The sequence below is a fragment of the Dromiciops gliroides genome, chromosome 4 (assembly GCF_019393635.1).
Source record: "Dromiciops gliroides isolate mDroGli1 chromosome 4, mDroGli1.pri, whole genome shotgun sequence".
Classification (NCBI taxonomy): Eukaryota; Metazoa; Chordata; class Mammalia; order Microbiotheria; family Microbiotheriidae; genus Dromiciops; species Dromiciops gliroides.
In genome coordinates, this window is record NC_057864.1 from 484,313,648 (window position 1) to 484,337,223 (window position 23,576).

The window sequence follows — 23,576 nt, forward strand, 5'->3', positions numbered from 1 at the left end:
GTCTGATAGTTCTTGGAGGACATCTTTCGCCCGTTTTACCTGCTTACTTTCTCATTTATAATGTGCTACAGCCCGCTGACCCTCACCACAAGCCTCTCTGACGGCCTTGAGTTTCTACTGGTCTTGGGGGTCTCTGTCTTGGGGAGATTACTGAGGTTCTCAAAGCACTGCATAGCATCTGTCCTGCTCAATTCTGAGCCTTGGTCATCATGAGCCATTCTTCACCCACTTGTGAAGAACAAAGTTCTTCCCCCTTGAGTGATGTAGATCCCATTCAGAAGGCTCTGTGGCGCTTTAGGCACAGAGGAAAATGAGGAGGTGTGAAGAACCATCTCTGGGATGGGGAATTCCTCTTTAACTGGGACTCTGCACTGGCTGTCCTCCAGGAGAGTGGGAACCATCTCTGACAAAAATGTATCTCCCAGGGGCAGCTAGGTGGTGCAGTGGATAGAGCACCAGCCCTGAATTCAGAAGGACCTGAGTTCAAATCTGGATTCAGATGCTTGACACTTACTAGCTGTGTGACCGTGGGCAAGTCACTTAACCCCAATTGCCCCCCCACACACACAAAAATCATGGGAAAAATGTATCTCCCTGTTTTGTGCTTCATTTGGTATTAATCATCAAAGAGTCAACAAAGTCATCTTTACTGTATCTTGGGGAAATTTTTCCTCCTTTGACATGTGTATGGGAGACACTTTATTTGAGAAGAGTTTTTAAGGCAACACTTTGGTCTCCTGCATCAAATGCTTTTTAATACTCAACAAACAATAAATAAGGTGGAATCTTGTACTCCCCTTGACTTTCAGTCAACTGGGTAAATATAAAAATAGTGCCCACTGTAGATAATAATTTGGAGAAATTATAGTGTACATAGGCTATCCAGAAATCGCCTGTGTCCTTGTCTTTCTTCACCAAGGATACCCCTCAGTGTAAATGTCCATAATTCCCATAAAATGTTATGTAGACAGGAAAGGAGGTGTAGAAATATACCTTCTATCATATTTCTGGGAATGATCAAGTCCAAGATTTTCTCTATGTTCTGGTATACTCCCCTCCTTCAGATACTTTGAGACCCGACCCAAAGCCATCGAAATTGTATAAAGCATCTAGGTCTGGGATATTACTCAGCTGTCACTGAGGATGAGAAGCTGATGACAGATCTTTTCCATTTTTTCCCTGTTTGTTATTCTCCTTCCAGTTTCATCCGTAAATGCCCTCAGCATGACCCTTCTTTCCGGTCCCTTGCCAAGATTTCTTCAAGCTTTTTTCCCCCTCTGCTGTTCCTTGCTGTTTAATGAAGCAATGCTACTTAAAACATTCTACCACCTTCCTCCATAAGATTTTACAAACAACAGCTTGTGTCCTAAGTCGGTGTTGCCCTTGGCTTCCATCGCTTCTGCTTGGCGAAGAGATCAAGTGTTTGTTGGCCAACACCACTTCTGGGCTCCCAGTAACTGATTTATATCAATTAAACTTCTTAGGGTTAATTTGGACTGAGGTTCATATCTCCATTCATTTCCCACTTTTCAGTGTCAACAACTTGCTTAAATAGAGCAAGGCAGAGTGGTTTTAATGGCCAGTTATTGCTTTTTTTCATTTTTATTCTTTTCTACTTTTGTACTAATTCTGATCTTTTCTCTAACAAAGTGCTGGTTATACTATAGAAACACCTAGTAGGGGAATGATTCCTATATCAGTAACCACTCATTTCCTGGCTGTTAAAATTTAACCATTTTAATATTTGATATTATTTGGTGTTTACCACTTCCAGTCCCAAGGCAGCTGGCACAGTGCACAGAACACTAGGCCTGGAGTCAAGAAGAGTCATCTTCCTGAGTTCAAATCTAGCCCCATATAATACCTGGCTGAGTGACCCTGGGCAAGTCACTTCACCCTGTCTGCCTCAGTTTTCTCATCTGTCAAATGAGCTGGAGAAGGAAATGGCCAACCACTCCAGTATCTTTGCCAGGAAAACCCCCAATGGGGCCATAAAGAGGAAACACAACTGAAATGACTGAACAACAAACTTCCAGTTCCTGACCAATCATTCCCCTAAAACTGGTCTCATAACTTACATTTGAACTTTTAAGCACCTGTCCTTCCATGCTGCCCCTCCCTACCATTTCTCCAGGTACTACCAAGGAGCTTGTATAGTGCAGGCCACTAGAGGGCGCCATGATGCACAGACTGCTGGGCCCGGAGTCGGAAAGAACTGAGTGCCAAAAAGCCCCTGACACAAGCTGCATGACCCTGGGCAAGTCACCTGCCTTGTTAGCCTCAGTCTCCTCACCTGTAAAATGGGGGTGACAAATGAGATATTTTTGTAAGAGATTCTGCACACCTTACAGGGTTCTATTACCATCCACGCCACCATCACCATTCCCATCATCACTGCGTAATAAGGTTACCAATATTATTATTGGTGGTGGCCAATCCACCCCCGCCCACAGATGCAGGCGTCAAACATCCTTTTTGAGACATCACGTCCCTAGTCAGCAAGATCCACCACCTTTCCCTGCTCCTCTGGGCCCCTGGCTGCACTCTGCCTATGCAGGAATGTCTCAATTACTCCTCAATACAAACCCTCTTCTACGCGTCTCTTCGCTAGGATCCGAACATTCCAAATCCATCTCTTGCTCCCGCCAGTTCCTCAATCCTTTCTGCCTGCCCAAGTCTCACCTCCCAAATGCTGCGGCCCAGCCTAATCTCCCCTTGCTGTGCTCTTGCAGCATGGGCAGACTGACCAGAAGATCTGACCTCCCTGCCTCCCTCCCGGCAGAGCTCTTTCCTAGGCTACACGCCCACTGTCTGTCTTCCAAAGCACGCTCCGGTTTTCAACGTCCTCCTTACATGATGTCCAACCTAAACACGAAAGTCTCGTGGGGTGTGTGTGTCCCAGGTAAAGGAAAGCGGGTCTACACGCAAAGCCTCAGTGTGGTGTGACCGCCTCTGACTGCCATGCTTGTGCCATTTCTTATTAGTCACATATGTCAGTCTTGTGTCCCCAACAGACTAGGAGATATTCCAAGGCAAGGGCCAACGTGGAATAAACACCTACTATGTGCAAGGCACTGTGTCCGGTCATCAGGAATATCGTTTCTACACAACGTTATCAAAGGTACAAGTGTAGGTCAATGTAAGGTATACAAAAATGGGGATGAAGTCGTTTCAGGAGCTGCTCAAGCATCAGGAGGGAAGGAGAGCGGGTCCTTACCTTGCCTTCTGGGGTCAGCTTCCAGATGACAGAGAATGTGAGCTTGTCAGTCATGGGGTTGAGGCTGCACAACTCCTCACAGAGCAGTCTGGGGAGCATGGGGATGACCTGTCCAGACAGAAAAGCACAAGTCATTTTCATCCTTAGGGAGGATGGATGAGATATAAGGGTGAACGAAGCAAAGTTCAGGCAGGACATTTCATGCTGAGAAAAATACCAAGGATGAGGCTGCTCTCATAGGGCACAGAGTGGCACAGTCGAAAGACCACTAGTTCTAAAGTAAAAGGCCTGGGTTCAAATCCTTCCCTGATGCCCACTACCTGTTGGACTAAATTGCCTCAGAGGTTCACTCCTGATACACACACACACACACACACACACACACACACACACACACGGCGGATAGACTAGCATATCCGTACTGAAGAAACTTTGAGGGGGCATTCCCATATTTATCTTGGTCATTTTCAGGATTCTTTCTGCCCTGTACAGGCAGTGAGTATTTATGAAGCACCTTCTGTGTGTCCCTGCCCTCAAGGCACTTCCGCTCCTCTAGGAGGACACAATTCTATTAAGGGAGCGATGGATGGGGAAGGGAGCCAGCCAGTCCCACCTGCTCAAGTATCAGGCTGGCCAGGCCCGGCTGGGCCAGGGTTAGGGCAATGCTGCAGTCTAGTCCCCCTGGCTCGTCCCTATGGCCTCATCTGATCTTGACAAGGGCCCTGGCACCCCAGCTAGTGGAGGTCCAAGGCAGGGTGCTGTTGGCTCTCTCCTGGTGGCGTCCAGGCTTTTTTCTACTCTTCCAAAGGCGACTGAAGAAGACAGCAGCATCCCCGTGTCTCCCATTACTTTGGGCCTTTCCGATCATTCTGAACTCTGCACAAGGACTGGGGGGCTACGTGCAGGGCACTAAGCAAGCTGCAGCCAGACCTCCATTTGGTCACTGAAGGCTTCCTGCTGGCTCAAACCCCACGCCGGCCCCACGGAGTCCCCCAGCACCCGCCTTCCATAGCAGGGCACAAGAGGCCTCGGGTCCCAGCTTCGGCACTGGCTTCTAGAGGAGGAGTTACAATCACCCCACTGTGCCTCTGAAACAGCTGATTCAGTTAGTGCTTCTGCTAGTCTCTGATTACACAACAAAACAGCGTATTTAATAAACCTGAGGCCAGAGCCAGAATCCAAACTAAGAAAGCCTTTCTGGTACCCTTGGTTTTGTCTGCGACCTGTCACAGCCCTGTCACAGTCCTGTGGCTGTGTGCACTCGGGTGAGAGGTCCTCTTCAAGGCCCCCAAAGACAGCCTGGGCAGTGGCCAAGGCAGCCGTGGGGCTCACTCTGGGACAAGGCGGGAGCCCAGCATTCCTCAGGAGCTAGATAAGCCACTTCCCCAACACAAAGGCTGCCCAAACACAGGGACAATGGTTCTCCCTTCCATAAATTACACCTCTGTTATGATGTGAGAGGGACCACGTAGCCTAGTCTGGAAAGGCAGAGCCTGGGAGTGTTAAGAAAGTTGCTCAGACAGTTGCCCCAAGAGGACTTGGGGTCTCTAAGCGCAGCTCAGAGGCTCAGGGCTCTAATGTGGGCCTAGCACCGCCCGGGGACTTCTCACCTCGGCCCACCAGGCCCAGGGAGCTGCTGTGCTCCTCACAAGACACCCCACTGCTGACATGTCACCATCCCACCTGGCCTCACCACCTGGGTGTCGCAGCCATTACTGGGGGGAGGCACATTCGGTTTGCCCAGAGAGTACTGGGAGACTAAAGAAGGCCCCTAGTTAGATGGGGGTCTGGCCTGGGCATGGTCACTCATCATTAAACCATCTGTTCAGCTCCCGTCCGTCTCATATCTGTGACCATACCGACCTGTCTGTCTTTCCCAGGACACTGAGCCTATTCCTAACCCAAGTCCGGCCACTATAGAGGGCTCAAAGTTTATATATGCCAACAACAGCCTGGAAGAAAGTGGCTTGTCTGTGGTTAAACACCTAGTCAGTATCCGAGGTAAATTTGAATCCAGGTCTTCCTGAGTGGAAGTTCAGCACACTAGCCATTAAGCCCCGCTGCCTCTCACTCCAGAACTCTTGATTAAGCAGCACTGCAAAAGATTGTTCCAAAGACTTCAAGTCAAAACTTAAAAACATTAAGTGACTTGGTCTAATTTACAATTCCTCACCAGGGACACCAGGCCGCCTGGACCAGCATGGCAATCCTGAAGGCGTCACCTGCTGCCCTGTCTGATGGAGCCTCATCATCTCCTACACCTGGCCCAGCTCCAGTCCTGCTTGAGGCTACTCACCCATCTGGGTGTCTCACCCTCACCCATCTCCATCCACTTCTGAAACCACAAGCAAACCAACTCTGTCATTGCTCCAAGAAAGGATGGGGGTACCCCTCGCCCCAGGGCTCTACGCACCCTCTGAGCCCCCCGCATTGGGACAGAATCTCCTGAAACCAGGGACCGCCCCCCACTTCCTACTCGTCTGCTCAGCTCTAAGCAAATCATTTCGCCCTCATCATTAATCCTCAGAGTTCTCATCTCTTCCCATCTCTTCCCAGTGTGGCTCCAGAGAGAGAAGTGTGGCCCTTGCTTTATCTGATCTGATGTCTGGCGCTCAATCCTTGCCGTCCACTCCACATCTCACCAGCCTTCTTCATGGCTGTGGATTAGAGCAACTATTCCATTCTCTCTCTTCCTCTACCCTCCCTCAGGAAGAGGGATCGGGTGGGAAGGGGGACAAATCTTCCCTTCAGCACCGCTCCTTACCCAGGGCTCACTCTCTTCTCCACTGGGTGAAAGAACTAGAAAGACAACAGTCTCCAGGCTCCATCTCCGGGCACAGAGAAGGCTACGCTCCAAGCTCCAACAACAGCCTCAGCTGGCACACACACATTCACGTTTGCACGTGGGCCTGGTTACAAATCCATGTTCACACCATCTAGGACACAGCTTCCTCCAAACAATATTTAAACGTTGAATATTTAATGAGATTTTTCAGCAGTGTCACAAACAGCTGGGCAATGACTGTGTTATGCGTTTGAGGGCAGCTAGGTGGCGCCATAGTGCAGAGTGCCAGGCCTGGAATCAAGAAGACTTCTGAGTTCAAATCTGACCTCAGACACTTACTTACTAGCTGCATAACCCTTGGCAAGTCACTTCACCTTGTTTGCCTCTGTTAAATGGGCTGGAAGAGGAAATGGCAAACAATTTTTTATCTTTGCCAAGAAAACCCCAAATGGGGTCACAGTCAGACATCGCTGAAAAACACCTGAACGAGTCATGTGTGTGAACAAGGATGTAGTTCCCAACACATATGTCTGTTCTCATGAGTAAAAAGCATCTTTAAGCTGAGTTAGAAGCGACGTTTTATTTCAAAGTGACGTCAACAATCATGAGATGAAAGATGAACTTTGTTTTTGTTTCTCATTTCAGATTTATTGGACTAACCTGACCCTGGAACACTTGAGGCAGAAAACAGAGTGAAAGTGTTTCCCTCCATTTAGGAGTATTTAGGTTCCTGGGAGACCCAAAGTGATCAATGTCATCAACTTACTTATTCTTTCTAAGCCTGAAAAGACTGGATGAAACAAACACAAGCCCCGCTTCCTCAGCCTCAGCTCCTGGAGCCTCTAGCTACCTTTTCCCTCCCACCTTCCTCTCAGGGGGGATGGGCAAGCTCCCTCTTCCCTCCCCTGGCCTAGCCAAGAGGCAGGGGCTCAAAATGGTGACTAAGGACAAGCCTTGGAAAGGCCCTTCCCTGGAAGCACAGAGTATTTCAGGCACCTTATCTTCTAAAAGGAGGCTTCCTGACACAGCCTGTTCAGGGGAGAGGGAAGACAGCAGTGCATTCAGCTTTTAGGCAGTGAAGGAAGTCTATGGGTAATTTCCTCTTTACTGTTCTTTATAGGGCAAGGAAAGAAATGAGACCAATTCAGGTGTATGCCAGCTGCTTCCAAGAAAGGGAAGGCAGGGCACTAACTTTCTAAACTTTGGGGATTAAGGCTATTGGGGGAGATTGGAATAAAGTTAATCCTTTGGGTAAATAAAAGATTTCTCAGGGCAGCCACTCAGGCTACCAATATGACTATAAAACCTTTGATTATCCTCTTACTCTCCCCCCCTCAAAAAAAAACCCCAAACCCAGAAACATGTGCTAAAGCCACAGCCAATGGACCGGCCAAGTTCAGCCGCAGGCTAGCCAATGGAGCCCTGTGACCAATGGGAAGAGCTATGTGGGATAAGAATCAATCAAGTAAATAGGAACAAAAAGCATCCGTAGCATCTTCAGGCTGCCCCCAGATTTTAAAATAACCAAAGACTCTTGGTGCTAGGCCTTGGCTGGTCCCTCTACCTTATCTGTGCAGACTTTTAGCCTGAGAGCTTGACTGGGGTTTCCCTGTCTTTCTCTAGGGTGGAGGACTCCAGAGGGTGAACAATAGGGTAGAATGAAGTAGTTTACCACTCACGTATTGAATGACACTTAGAGGAAATGGTCAATTCATTTTCTAGCCAACATTTCTGTTTTAAGAGTTTTCTTTTTCATATCAACACTTCCACGAATTCAAATTTTGATCAACTCCGTTACCCAGCTTGACATTAACAAAATACCAACATTGCTGACAACTTGCTGCTGACAGAAGTGACCATCTTAAAATCCTTTGGACGCTACATTCAGGCTCCTTCCAGGCTCGATCTTTGATCTCCATTATAAAGCAACACCAATAAAATACTGTAGAGATTTATGGCCGACCTTTCCCTTGAGCTATTTCACACCTAAAACAACACCACTGCCCAAGCCAAAAGACAGAAAGTTTACGGTTAGGTTTCAACTGTTTAGGTTTGCTCTTGCTTTTTAAACTTAATACACTCATTTTTAAAATTGACTTAGAAAAACATTTGCAATCACAGGGTACCTCCCTTCCAGCTCAGAGAAGATGGTCCAGAGAAATTCCATAGGAACGTTGAATTGCCTTCTTAGGAAGGGTCACAGAGTTCTGAGCTGGGGTGGAAGGCAGAAAATCCCACCTGGCTTTCTAAAGCTCCCTCTTCCCCCACACCCTCTCCAAAGGAAGGCCGGTTTCTAGGAGATTTTCAAGGCCATCTTGTTTTAATTCTCCTCCTCTGCCCCCACCCAGTCAATCCTTTTAACCAGAAGAAATACACATTTCTCACCAGGAGCAAAATCTTCTCAAAGGGACTTCATTTAAATGTCAGCAAGAAGGACTTCAGATCCAAGATGATATTCCCTATAAAAATGTCCTGATCGGTGGGGTAATTTCCCTCATGCTGAGGCATGGAGTTTACATTGTCACTGTCATTACCTCCATCCCCAGGAGGTCAGAGGCTCAGTTCTCCTGCCTGAGGGAGACTGAAGCAGGGCCACAGATGGTGTGAGAGAAACCCTAACGGGGATACTGCAGGAGACCCTCTCTCTCACAGACGCTGGCAGGGTCACTGGACACACGAGCCTCTGGGTGTGGAGAGGCTCCGAGCAAATGCCACATGAAAAAGCACACAAACTTTTCCTGAAGTGGGAAAGCCGCCAGGCCAGCTACCACAGCTGATCTTTACAGGCACAGGTAAAAACCAGCAGAAAAGCTCTTGGATAAGTCCTCCAAGAAACGAAAGGTCAGAGCCGAGGTCCGAAGTAACACAAACACCCACGTTCCTGCTGCCCAGGGTTGGGTGCCAGACCCTGGGGGACCAGGCTGAGGTTCCTGAGGGAGAGGCCTTCTGTGCTAGCTGTCTGCCCCAGGCTCCCAAGCCCCTCTTCTCCAGGATTTGCCCCATCTTGCTATAAGATGAAAGAAGCCAGGAGGAAGAGCAAGAACCGCTCCAATGGACGACAGACCTATCACAATAGTGTCTGAAATGATTTTTTAGTATTTGAGGCTGAAGCTCAGAAAAAAAGTAATCAGACAACGCAGACTAGCCCCAGAGTTTCTGACTATGAGGACAGTCCCAGAAACACTGATTTCTGCAAAGGACTAGGATGACACCAGCGCTTGGTTCAAGTTGTCTGGGCCTAGAGAGGTGGACAATTACACCCCCCCCCCCAGGCATTACTGAATGTCAGAACCGGAAGGGCCCTTCGTGGGCATGTAACTAGTCCAACCCCCTCATCTTACAGAAGAAGCCAGAGAAGGAAGCCAGCAGGATTCCCAGGGTGAGGCGTGACAGAGTTCAGCCTGTGTCACTACTGGCCCATAACTTGTGCAAGGTGACCCAGGGAGTCAGCAGGAGATCTGGGACCGGCCTCCAATTCCAATTTTTACAATCCATACAGCCAAAGAAAACCCTGCCACCGGCTACCAGCCCTTTCCTTTGCCGTGTACTTTCTGAAAGAGAGGCTTCTCTTGGAGACAGGAGGCAGGGAAGGCCGTGCACGATCTGCAGCACCTTCCTGCCCATGTGTTTCTGGAGCCACGCAGATGAGGATGGCCACAATGATGGAAAGCAAGCCACGTGGGGCTGGAGGACCGGCATGTGAAGCCCAGCTCCAGGCCTCAGCTTCAAGTCGGTCAGATAACCAGTCGCACTCCTGATATGCCTCCGGCTCCCAATCTCGGAATCTCTAGGGCCGACTTGCCCTCACACGGGGTTACAAATGCCTGGGAAAGCGCACCTGCTTTTCCTGCAGCAGCTCCAATGAGGCTTCCTTTGGGACAAACGGCCACTGATGATGCAGCCAGCCAGAAGCAGGCAATGCAAAGTCAAAGGTCGAGTGTGCTCCAGGGCATTCTCCTAAGGCCTCCCAGACAGCTCGGCCAAGTCAGACAGGACCACTGCTCTCAGGTAGGGCCATGGAGAAGGGAAGACTCATCTCCCTGAATTCAAATCTGGCCTCAGACAAGCTGTGTGACCCTGGGCAAGTCCCCATTTGTCTCAGTTTCCTCATCTGTCAAATGAGTCGGAGAAGGAAATGGCCAACCACTCCAGGATCCCTGCCCAGAAAAGCCCACCTGGGGCCACGACTGAAAAACTGAACAACAAAGAAGCTGCTCCCAAATGCAGCATCAAGGGAAAGGCGAAGAGGACGAGGAAAGCAACAAGAAAGCCCCTTACCAAGCAGACAGAGGCTGACTCTCACCTTCTGCACCAGGTAGACACTCGTGGCTCTCTCGCTGGCCACTCCGTCCAGGGCTGATCCTTCTGGAACAAAGTAACTGACGTCTGCGATGTGAACTCCCACCTCAAAGTTCCCTGCAAAGGCACAAGAGGATTAGAAGGGCAGGCACAGAGCCTTCCCATTGAGCTCCTCTGAAGGCCCAGGCATTTGAGGGTCCCTGCAGGCAGGGCCCCTCCTTGGAAGGAAAAGGGCTGAGGGACCGGGCTTGGTGACAAGCCACAGCAGAGGATCATGGGCCCATTTCTCAGAGGAAGATCAAACATTTTCGCAAAACCCTTTTTCATTTCCAAAGGATTTCTTTGTCACACTTAACACGACCAGACCTGTTTCTACCACTCAGACGAGGGTGTGTGGCTCCCATCTAGTAATGCACAAACTCTCGGACTGCTAGTAGTTACCCACGGAGTCGCCAGGATGCAGAAGTCCTGGCTTTGCCGAGTCTCTTGCATGCACCCCACTGGCCATTTCCATGGTGGAAGGCTCCTTTTCCCATCAGGTTCCTGTGGCTTCTCCCCCCAGACTACGATGACGGCCTCCCAGCTGGTTCCGTCTGCCTCTCCACTCTCCAACCTCCAGACTCATCGACCTCAAGCACCCTCTGATCGCCTCACTCCAGAGGTATTCTTAGGGGCCATTAGCACGGAACTACTACTAGGGTTGGCAGTTCGAGGCCACGGCTCTGACGCTGTTTGTCATGAGGCCTTCATTCCCGGCTGCCATCCTGGGACAAGCTGCCTGTCCTCTGAACTCTTGTGGTCCTTTCTCTGTCCTTTTCCTGGGGTACTCATCCCATCCTGGCTATCTTCCCCAAGAGCAGCTTACTAAATGAGAGCCTGTCCAGATGTCTGTCTGTAACCCTGGTAGTCATGTGTCAGTGGGGGCCTTCAATAAATACTACTTGGATACATCCAAAGAGCAGGTTATTAAAGGGCTCTCAGCGGTCTGAGAAGAATGTGGTAGTCAGTCTTCACATGCTTCTTCATGTCTGGTAGAGTCAGTCTCCACTGAAGAAAGAAAGGGAAGGAAGGGAAGGAAGGGAAGGGAGGGAAGGGAAGGGAGGGAAGGGAAGGGAGGGAAGGGAAGGGAGGGAAGGGAGGGAGGGAGGGAGGGAGGGAGGGAGGGAGGGAGGGAGGGAGGGAGGGAGGGAGGGAGGAAGGAAGGAAGGAAGGAAGGAAGGAAGGAAGGAAGGAAGGAAGGAAGGAAGGAAGGAAGGAAGGAAGGAAGGAAGGAAGGAAGGAAGGAAGGAAGGAAGGAAGGAAGGAAGGAAGGAAGGAAGGAAGGAAGGAAGGAAGGAAGGAAGGAAGATTCAGCACATGCTAAGTGGGGCCTGAGATGGGAGCAAGGCATCTGCTGCTGCTGGAAAATCCATCCGTCCTCCAGCCAGCCTATGAGGAATCTTTCTCACCTGCCATCCTGTGGCTAGGCCGAGCTGGGTCTCGAGTGACAGAGTCCAGGAGCAGCCCACAGTGCCCTCCAAGGCCTGCCACATCTTCTACTTTACCATGTGCAGCCTTCAATATTCAGGGTCACCGCCACGTACACGGCAGAGGATCCTGCTCTCCATCTAGCTACACCATGATGGATTCTGTTGTGATATCTGCTTGCTCTCCTCAGCCTCTCCCCACAGTGGCCATTATTACACCAATTCCATAAACAAGAGGAACAAAATATGCTACCTTCTAAGTGAATGACCCAAGAGCCTGATAGGCCAAGGATTCCAATATGGATTTCATCCTCTTTACCCCAAAGTCTAAGCCTGAAACCACATTCATTTCCCTCACGTCTTGCTGAGGCTACAAAGAGCCCAGAAGACGAAGGCAGTATGCTGTCCCAGCAGAATTCCTGCCTGGGGCCACTCCTTTCTGGAGCGGGGGCAGCTCGTCCAGTGGTGAAGAAGGCCTGCCTCCACTGATCTGGGCATCAACGGCAGCAGGCACAGCCACCTCGTGCTGTCACCAGGCCTAGCAACCAACAAAGGCAGTCTCAGGAAGTTCAGCCTCCACTTTGATATTACAAAGTAACTAAAGCCGGCACTGAGAAGATAAAAAAGAATGGCTTCCTCTGAAGTCACTATTTTAATTTATTGACCTAAGAGATCAATATTGACTAAAGGAGAGGGAAGGGGGTCATGACATCATATCCACCCTAGCCGAACAGTCACTGTGCACTTCACTTACTACACATGAACTTTCTGTCCTCAGTCAAAATTGACAAACCGACAAAGATCTCATTACAGTAGGGAAAACACGCAGAGGGCCAATCTAAACAAATGGGAGAGCCTTCCATTTCACTGAGGCCCTTCCCCAGTGGTCAGCGCTCCCCCCACTTTGGCACTTTTTATGGAAGCCCTAAGTAAATATTTTATTCCATATATTTACATAATGTGAACTGGCAGCTCCTGGCGGTAGTGACGCTGAAGAGTTAGCGTGTGTGAGGGAGATCTCTACCACCAGCCAAGCAAGAGCTCTCTGCAACTTGGTGTTTGCAAAAATGTTGTTTCCACAGCAGAAAACTCCCTTGGTCTTCTGTAAGGTCAGCTGGCATGTGAGGGACAAGGGGAGGGGGGAGGGGGGTGCGCTCGCTGGTTGTGGATGGGCAGTTTGTCCAAAGCCCAGAGAGGAGGGAGGGGCACTGCCAGGGTCAAGGCCACTAGCACAGAGCCCACCCTGGCTGCAAACCAGCAGCACTGTGGGTAACACCCTGCCAGGGAAGGTGGCCAGGCACCAACATCGTTTCCCAAACGTTTCATGATCTCACTGACTTGGGTGTTCCCAGACCAGCCCATCTCGCATGGCTCCTGCTCCTCTCCTCCAGCCCCAGCATGCACTGCAGGCCTTCCTCACGTTCTCTTGACATCATCGTCATCATCACAGCATGATTGCCACAGCCTAGTCTAGTGGGAGGAGGTCTAAAAACCCTCTGGTCTCACCTTCCATTCTTCCTCTGGACATGTCCCCAGGGCCCATCTCTCCCTCCTTCTTCCAGCCAGGGAGGGGGAGGAGCGCATCCCTTTCCCAGGGACCCTGCTGGCTCCACATCGGCCGTTCTAGCTGAAACAAAGGTTTTCTGAGGTTGCACCACAATGTTTTCCTTTGATCTTCTCTCTCTGTCTGCATCACAGCTCTTCCAACACTGGAAGACAGATAGTGCTAACGCTCTCCCCCCTCCTTGCAGGTTCAATGTTCCCAGATCTTCCGACTTTTCTTCATGGGGCAGGTCCTTAGAGAGCCCTAATCCCCCCCCCCCCCCGCCCCACTAAGATCCTCTTCAGAGCGTCTCAGCAGCCAGAGCTGAACCCAAGAGGCCAGACAAGGTGTGACCAACAACTTCTCACGGGCAGAACATGGCACAACTTGGCAGTGCTGTGTCTTAAGATGGCATTTGGAGCTGGGGTGCCACCCAGGCTCTGCCCTGCCCCACTTCCCAATGCACAGGGACCTGCCAGGTTGTATAAATAAGGGGAGACTATTTTTCTCAAGTAATAAGAGGAAAGCACATCAATTCTTCAAAAATATTTATTTCAGGTTTTAAAATTCCCCTTTTCTTTGATTTTATATATTTCTTCAGTTTCTGAGATTGGTTTTCACTTTTAACTTTACAAGTCTTTATATTCTAAACACAAAATAGCATTAATGGATTACTTTTTATATTTTGATTTTATAATGTAAATTTAAATGTTAAGAAAATAATAATAAGCCTGCTTTCCATAAAAACATTTTATTAAAACTGATTTTATCATCTTTTGTTTTATTATAAATGACAAATGAAGGCTTTTCTTACCCCCACAAAGTCTTGATGCCCACAGGTCTCAGAGAGTCCTCTCTAATCCCTTTCCTCCTAGTCTCCTGTCCCTCATTCTTGCCAGAGCTACCTTCCTGAAATCAGCCTCCCATCCCTCCCATTGCCATTGCCCTGCTCAGAAAATCCACCAAGAACCCCTCGATTGCCTTCTCAATTAAGTCCAAACTCTTCTGCCCTGACTTTTCAAAAATGAATTCATTACTTTCTTCATTCAATTCTGCAGCAGAACTAATTTTCTATAAACTGAGGGGATTTGAAAGCAATTGAAGCTCAATGCTGGAAAGTTATGATGACCAAATGTGGTGCCAAAGAAGAGATAAAAGGCAGCACAAGTGAGGGGCTATGGGTGTGGAATACTGAAGATAAGGTCATCATTTTTGGATATGTTGGCTAGTTTTGTTGAACTGCTTTTTCTTTTTCTTTATTGTTCTTTGTTATGAAAGGCAGGTCTCGGGTGGGTATTCCCACAGTAAAAGCTTAATAAATATATTATCATTAGTTATTCAGATGCTGGTGATATAAAAGCAAAACATAATAAAAAATTATGTTAAAATATAACTTTTAAAATGTGGATTTTCCTTTTTTAAAAATTTGGAGAGGGGCAGCTAGATGGCGCAGTGGTTGAAGCACCGGCCCTGAATTCAGGAGGACCTGAGTTCAAATGTGACCTCAGATGCTTAACACTTACTAGCTGTGTGACCCTGGGCAAGTCACTTAACCCCCATTGCCTGCAAAAAAACCAAAAAACAAAAAACAAAAAATTTGGAGAGGGGCAGCTAGGTGGCGCAGTAGATAGAGCACCGGCCTTGGAGTCAGGAATACCTGAGTTCAAATCCGACCTCAGACACTTAACACTTACTGGCTGTGTGACCCTGGGCAAGTCACTTAACCCCAATTGCCTCACAAAACAAACAAACAAAAAAAATTGGGAGAAGGGGTTACCCAAAGATATAAGAGGAGGAGGAAAAGAAAACCTATCTATAATATATATAATGTGTGTATGTGGAGGAGAGAGACAGAGACAGAGACAAAGATGGGTGTTCATTCGTTTTTCAGCGCCAAAGAACTGTACTCTGGGCATGGGAGGATCAATTGGGGAGCGGCTGAATAGGTTAAGGCACATGAATGAGATGGAATACTACTGTGCTATCAGCAATGATGGAAGAGACAGTTTAAGAGAAAGCTGGGGAAAGTTGTATGAACTAATGCAGAGTGAAGTGAGCAGAACCAAGGGAACAATTCAAACAAAAACATTATTGTAAAAGACATTCCTTTGAAAAGATTTTAGAACATTGATCAATGAATGCAATGGCTAAGCATGATTTCAGAGGACTCAAGATGATATGGTGCCTGGAGCCCCAGGCTTGGAATCAGTAAGACTCCTCTTCCCGAGTTCAAACCCAACCTCAGATATTTGCTGGCTGTGTGATCTTGGGCAAGTCACTTCACCCTGTTTGCCTCAGTTCCTCATCTGTAAAATGAGCTGGAGAAGGAAATGGCAAAGCACTCTAGTATCTTGACCAAGAAAACCCCAAATGGGATCACCAAGAGTCAGACATGACTGAAACAACTGAACAAAAAACAACATGATGAAACATACGAACCATCTTTTGACGAAGGTGTTGAAATCAAGGTATAAATGGAGACTTTTTTTGACCTTACCATTGGGGGAATTTGTTTTGCTTGATTATATACACGTCTGAAACAAGGGTTTTGTCCTTCTTTCTTTCTTAATAGGGGAGGGGGAGAGAAGGCTATCTTCCATCATTGAAAAAAATTAATTAATTTAAAAAATGAAGGGGTTTCATAAAATAACAATACAATAAAATAAGCATTTAATAAAGCACTTGTGGTCTCAGAGATATGCAGGAGATCTAAAAGTAAAGATTCAGGCCTGGGCCTCCATCTCCTTGGTCAAACGAGACCCTATTGGTCATGCATTGAGCACAGGGCGTGGCACAAAGCAGGCACTGTTCCCTCCCCTTCCCAGGGGGCTTAGTATGTAGGAGGGGAACAAGAGCAAAAGGAGCACGACTCTACCATAATCCTGTGCATTCTGCCTAGTCTTCAGGGTACTCTGACGCTCCCCAGCACCGTGAGCTGCTTCAGTAGAAGCCCTCCCCCTTCCAATGGCACATTCAGGACTGTGTTCACGTCTATGGATGGATGCCATTGCCCAGGCCTGAAATTCAGCCCAGGTTTAACAGAATACAGTCCCTCAGAGGATTTTTTGGTAAGTTAATCCCCAGTGCCTTGCACTTCATAAACGCTTGCTGAATTGAAGCCGTGCCAGACTGTCCCCCCATTCCATGCTAACGTCTATTTTCTCTGAACTCTAAGTCCAGCAGGATCCCAGAACCTCACATCTCCGGGCGGGGGGAACAAAGATGGATGAAATGTTCCCGTTATCAGAGGGCGCCATGTGACCAGCGGGCCAGCTCTCTGCTGTACCATTTTCCATTGGGAAATCGGGCTCCTCCCATAACTAGAATTCTGCACGATTGACACCGGCCCTATGGAGACACTGGAAATACAAAGACAAAAGCCAAACAGCCCCGGCCCTCAAGGAAGCTACAGAGCCATTTCCTATGTGTGTGCTATGGGGCAGAGTGCTCACAACAGGAGGAATGAAAGGGAGGGACATTTTCAAAAGGCAGAAGGTGGGAGAGAAGGAAAACCACTGTGGGGAGGGAGGTTCAAAAGGCATGACCTGGGCACAGGGCTGGAGCAGCAGAAATGTCCTCGGCAGAAAGGAACAAGGGGATTTAGCTGGAGACACTGGGAAGAGTGAGATCATAGCCTCCAGAAAGCGAGGAGAGAGGGGTGGTTTGGGGGCTAGAAGAGAAGGTTTAGAACAAGAATCACAGTGAGTCAGTCAGGGAACAGGAAGCACAAAGGACCCGGGTGAGGTCTGTATGGGTAAGGGATAACACATGGACGATTAAGACATGTTGGGTAGCGAAGCTGTGTGACACAAGCAAAGTGACACCACCTCTCTGATTCTGTTTCTCTTCCAAGGCACACACAAGCACACTCACATCATTTCCCAAATTTCTGCTGAATGGCACTGAACAATAACGGAGATGTGTACAGCACAAAAACATTTGCAGTGGGCCACACGTCTACTATCTCATTTGATCCTCATAACCGTCAGCTGAGGCAGGCTCCGAAGGGAAGGGATGTGGTCGGGGCCACATAGCATCGTACGCAGGAAGCAAACCCTGGCATCTCCTCTTGTTTGCACCGAGCCAAGCTTACTGTGTAGAGCTCTCTTCTCCACCACACTGACATCAGCTCCCCAAGAGCAAGGACAACTGGTTCTCTTTCATTTGAGCTCCTCAGTGCCCTAGCATGCTTGATAAAGCTTGTGGAATGAATGAAGTGCCTTGCTCGGCTGGGATCGCAGGCTTGTCCCCACTCGCTCCCTGACCAGGGCCGTTTGCTCTCATCGAGGCTGTTACAGAAGCCCAAAGGTCCCACAGAGCTGGGGGTGGGGGGTTGTGTCTGCTGGAAGCCTAGAGCTCCGTCAGCTGAGTGTGCTCTCCCTGGGGGCAGAGCACCAAGCTTGGGCTGCAGGCACTGGAATCCAAGTTTGGTCACATGGAATTCTGGAGACGCATTCTGTAGCTGAAAAACAATTGGGCTCAAAGCACCTTGTGGCTACACAATAAACTCCAACTTTGAGCTAGAGTCAGCAAATTCTCTCTGGCTTTAATGGAAACACGGATCAGGTTGCTAGGTAAGGGGGACAACCCAAACTTTCGTGCTGTCCAACTCTGTGTGGTATTTGGTTATGTAATTGCCTGCAGAAGTCCATCACAGATCCACCACGCAATGGCAGCTCTCCTTAGAAATGACGTGGTCTTAGTTTGAGTCTATTTCATACACTTAAAATGGTCAGACAGTAACATTAGGCCGAGTGTACGTCAAGTCATTCAAGAACTGAGCATGTGAACTCTTCCTCCCCATGAAAAGCGACTGCCACCTGTCATCTAGCAAAGGGTCAAGTAACAACTTGGGTTGTCAAACTCTCTCACGTGTGAGCTCACCAATCAATCGATAAACATTTAGTAAGATCCTACTATGCGCCAGACACTGCTAAGTAGTGGGGATACAAAAAAGAGAGCAAAAACAATCCCTGCCCTCAAGGAGCCTGCAATCTATTGGGGGAGACAAACAAATTTATACAAGTATAAAATATTTAACACGAGGAAAAAAGATTCTAGATTTAAGGGACTGGGAAGGGCTTTCTGTAGAAGATGGGATTTTAGTTGGAACTTAAAGGAAGCCAGGGAGGGTAGCTAGGTGATGCAGTAGAAAGAGCACTGGCCCTGAAATCAGGAGGACCTGAGTTCAAATCCAGCCTCAGACACTTGACATTTACGAGCTGTGTGACCCTGGACAAGTCACTTAACCTCGACTGCCTCAAACATCCAGGGCCATCTCTCGTCATCCTGATGTATATCTTGCCACTGGACCCCGATGGCTCTGGAGGACAGAGTGAGGTTGGTTGACTTTGTCCAGACCTCCCTCACTTAAATCCACTTCACTGTAAATCATGGCATCAGCTCCTGACGTCATGGTCCTCTTCGAGAACCAAGGACAAACAACAACAAACAAAGGAAGCCAGGGAAGCCATGAGGCTGAGACGGGGTGGAAGAGAATTCTAGGTGTGGGAGGCAGCCAGAGAGGACGCCAAGATGGAGGGCCTTGGTGGAGCACAAGCAGGAGCCAGTGTCACTGGGTCTAAGAGCACGTGTTGGGGAGGAAGGTGTGAGAAGCCTGGAGATCTCGGAGGGGGCTACTCATGAAGGGCTCTGAATGCCAGGCACAGCATTTTGTATTTGGTCCCGGAGGCCATAGGGGGCCACTGGAGTTTGCTGGGAGGCTGGGGGAGGGGAGGTAGATCAGAGGTGTGCATGAGGAAAATGACCTTTAGTGGCTAAACGGGGGATGGCCTGGAGTGGGGAGAGATACAGGGCAGGCAGGCCCACCCACAGACTACTGCGATAGTCCAAGTTGGAGGGGAGGACCTGAACTAGGGTGGTAGCAGTGTCAGAGGAGAGATGGGGGCATATTCGAGAGATGCTGCAACGGTGAAATCAGTGGGCACTGGCCACAGACTGAATATGGGAATGAGAGTCTAGAGGCCAGGATGGCTCCTAGATGGTGAGTCTGGGAGACTGGGAGGAGGGTGTTGCCCACAACAGTAATGGGAGGGGGCGGGGCAAAGATAACGACTTGTGCTTGGGACATGTGGAGTTTAAGGTGGCCCCTGGACATCCGGGATATCTGAAAGGCAGCTGGAGATGCAGGACGGGGGTCATTGACACACTGGGGCAGGGAAGGCTTATGGAGAATGTCATTAGATCCACAGAAGCTGGGGAGATCTCCAAGTGAAATAGTCTCGAGGGAGAAGAGAGGAGCCCAGGAGAGAACCGCGAGGGATACCCCCGGTTAAAGGGGATGATCTGGAGGAGGATCCTGCAAAGGAGACAGAGAAGGAGCAGCCAAAGAGGTGGGAGGAGACCCAGGAAATCGAGGGGATGGCCTGCAAACCTAGAGGAAAAAAGTGACCAACGGTGTCAAAGGTTGCAGAGAGGCCAAGGAGACTGAGGATTGAGAAAAGGCAACTTTGTGGAATGAGGCAGAAGAGCCAGACTGTAAATGGTTAAAGAGAGAGTCAGAGGAGAGAGAAAGCACAGGCTATTCGGCTCTCTGGCCTTTTGGGGCGTTGGGCATGCTTGGCACACTTGTCGGCAATAGGGAAGGAGTGATTGAAGGTAAGTGACAGAGTGAGGATGAGAGGGGGGCAACCTGTTGGAGGAGCCAATGGAATGAGATCACGTGCCTTTGTAAGGAAGAGAGCACACCATCATGTGAGATGGGGTGATGGAGGAGAGAGCGGCCAGAGGCACCCGAGTGACCGGAGGTGAAGAGAAGGGGAGAAAGGGAGCTCACAACAAGCTGCACATACCTGGGAAGAACCCTGACCCCATCGATCTGCAAACACTCACTTAAACAGCCAACACAGCAATCTTTGTCACGTTCACTCGGGGGATCTGGAATGTAACTTGACGTTTATATGAACAGTGTGGAGGAGGAAGACAACCCAGGCAGTAAATTTCTTTTTTTTCCCATCCGAATTCCTTGAGCAATGGTCATCCTCATTAGCAGAAGGGGGTGTGAGGCCAGCTACCTTACAAGGACGTGGGAAAGCCCAGGTCACTGGGTCACATAAAGGGCAGAAAGTGGGGCCTGGAGACCACCAGGTACCTTGTCACGGGAAACTGCCTCCTCTGCAGGGTGAAAAAGTCAGAAGGCAGAAGAGAAGGCTGAAAGTAGAAGAAAAGCTGCCAGGAGGCGAAGAGCGAACAAGTGAGAGGTGGAAGTCACGGGAAGATTGTCGGGATCAGGAGTGGAAAGGGACGAAGGTCACCCAGTTCAGCACCTTCACCTTCTGAGGGAGGAAGCAAGGTCCAAAGAGGGAACCAGACATGCCCAAAGCCCCTGGGGAGGTTCTTGGCACTAGGCCGGGCTGCTCAGTGTTGCATCAGCTTCTCTGAGGGCAGGCAAACTGCACTGGCAAAGATAGATACCCCAGAAGAAAAAACAAATGCTGGCAGTCCTAGCAAAGTGCTGCACGAGCCACTCCATGAATAGGGCAGCTGGAAAATGGGGAGAGAGAAGAAGATGCAGGACAAGGGCAGAAGCTCTTTATGCTCAGAAGGATCAGGGCTCTCAGGGATGTCAGGTGAGGGAACCTATTCTGACACACTCTGGGACAGTTTGTCAGTCAGTCCATGAGCACTTTTCAAGCACCTCCAAGATGCCAGGCATGGTGCTAAGTGCTGGGGATACGCAAAGAGGCCAAAGGCAGCCCCTTCCCTGAAGAAGCTTACAATTGAATGGGAGAGGCAGCACGCCAACAAGTGTAAGAAAAGCAAACTACGTGAAGGATAAACAGGAAATGATCACTAGAGGAAAGGGCCAGCAATGAACAGGGGTTGGGGAAGGCTTCTTGTACAAAGGTCTATCATGTAAAGAATCGATTAGACTTAACTGTTTGACCCTAGAGATCCAGGAGAGATTTAAGTTGCAAAGAAGTCAATTTATGCTCAATATCAGGAGCTCTCCCAAGATGGAATAGGCCACCTAGAGAAGTCACAAGTGCCTTCTCTTTGGAGATCTTCCAGAAGTGGTTTAGAGTGGAGAGAAAATTAACTCATATCATCAGGATGTATAGACGGACATCCATACGTACAAGGTGGAAGGGATGGAGAATGATTGACACTTGGATCTCACTCTCATCTGAAGCATTATAAAAAGGGAAGAATACATAAACAAACACATACAGTTGGGTACAGAAATATATTAATTCAACAGGGAAGTAGGAGGGAAAGGGGAAAGGGGAGAAGGGGAAATGGGGAGAAGGGGAAATTGGAAGGGAGTGCATTAAAGAAGGGATTAGCCCTAAGCTAAACAAACTGAATATGTGCAAAAATATTATAGATCTTTTTTTCAGTGGCAAAGAACTGAAATTGGAGCAGTGGTGGGCATCAACTGGGGAATGGCTGAACAAGTTACAGTATATGAAGCCGATGGAATACTATTGTGCTGTAAGAAATGATGAAGGGGATTGGGAAGACTTATATGAACTGATGCAAAGTGAAGTGAACAGAACCAGGAGAACAATTTACACAGTGACAACAATACAGCAAAGACAAAAACCTTTGAAAGAATTAGGAACACTGATCCGTGTCATGACCAGTCATGGATCAAGAGGCCTCGTGATGAAGCCTGCCGCCTACCTCCCGATAGAGAGGGCAGAATGAGTCATATGTTTTTTGTGGAGATTGCTAATGAGGGCATCTGTTTTGTTTGATTATACACGTCTGTAATAGAGGTTTTGCTTTCTTATGCTCTCAATTGGGGTGGAAGGTAGGAGATGGAGAAGGAAGATTTTTGCAATTAAAAAATAAAATATTTTTTAAAAAAAAGTTAGTTACCACACAACAAGAACAAATAAAAGTGTTCCTTTGTACATGTCCCAGAGTGGAGATGCCATACATGGGCCAATTTCTCAAGACAAAACACAATTTCATGAGCTCAAACAAGTGGACCACCTGAACTTCCCTGGAGTCCAAAAATGCCCCATGACATAAAGAGACCTCCTTAGGAGAGATCATTTCAAAATCAGAATGAGAAATCACTCTAGGCATGCCCAAGGCACACAGAGCATGAAGGTATTAGAGAATAAAGAGAACATGAAATGAGCAAAACTGCCCAGACATGAAACCTTTTTTGCCCAAATTTACTTTAGATACATCAGAGGTTCTTCCCCTGACTCTGAAGTACTCAATTTGTATTGGAAACATAATGTATTATGTCATTCAATGATGACTCTCAACCCATGTAAGCCAACTGTCTGCAATAGTTCCTCAATTGGTCACTATTACTACTCAATTTCCCATTTTTCCTGTAGGGCACAGAATGCAACTTGCTGTACTTCTGTGACCCAGGGAGGACACATAAACAGGGCACATCATGTGCTGACAGGAGCACGTGGACACAGATTTCACAAGGACCAAGGAGGGCATTGACCAAGGCAGGAGCATCCACTTGGTTACCATCTCAAGTCTTGTTGCCAGGGAAGTAAGATAAAGTGGGAAGCAAGGGAATCAAACGCCAAGTCAGCAGTCTGGATGTGGGTGTGAACTGGACAGGCAGGACACAGGCACTTGCTGATGCCTACATGGGCCTGGCAAAATTATAATGATTGGAAGCCCAGTGAGGGCAGTCATGTGACTGTCAGAGCAGCCAGCCAATTGGCTGGGGGGCTGTGGGTGGTCAGCCTGGGATCTGCTGGGAAGAAGGAAGGTTTTTTTCGTCATTCTAGCTTGAAGCTGGAAGTCAACAGGACGCTGCTGTGTGTTCTCAGCTGATTCCTGGGCAGTGGTGTTGTTCAGGTTGTATACTTTCCCTTTCCCCATTTTATTTCCTTTCCCTTAATCCTACTGATCCTGTTTGTGTTCTTTTAAGTTTGTTCTTGTTAAATAAATCCTGCTCTGTTTTGAGAGAGGCTGTCTGTCTCCTTCCTTCCTTGCCCCAATATTGCAGCAAGCCGCTTAGCTAATACTCCCCAATTAAAAATTGGTCCCTACACCTCCTTCCCTTCTCTCCCCGCCCTTATCTCCCTCCCCTCCCTCAGGACAAAAATATATTACTATACCTACTTGAGTATGTATGTTAATCCTTCTTTGAGCTAATTCTGATGATATTAAGATTCACTCACTCCCCAACTCCTTTCCCCTCTTCTGCTCCCTCCATAAACTTTTTTCTTGTTTCCTTCATGTGAATTGCCCCTCCCCAGACCATCTCTCCCCTTCTCCCTCCCCCAGTACATTCCTCCTACACCTCAACCCTATTTT

General features: G+C 48.5%; 1 protein-coding gene across 3 annotated transcripts in view; it reads right to left on the minus strand.

Annotated features, from left to right (window-relative positions):
- The window catches only part of DIS3L2 (DIS3 like 3'-5' exoribonuclease 2), a 334,795-nt gene that overhangs the window by 112,050 nt on the left and 199,169 nt on the right, over positions 1–23,576 (minus strand). For all 3 annotated transcript variants that reach the window (XM_043963981.1, XM_043963979.1, XM_043963980.1), the window contains 2 exons: positions 10,306–10,418; positions 3,218–3,325 (listed from right to left, as the gene is read on the minus strand). In XM_043963981.1, coding sequence (XP_043819916.1) covers positions 3,218–3,325; positions 10,306–10,418 — 221 coding nt within the window. The remainder of the gene's footprint in view (positions 1–3,217; positions 3,326–10,305; positions 10,419–23,576) is intronic.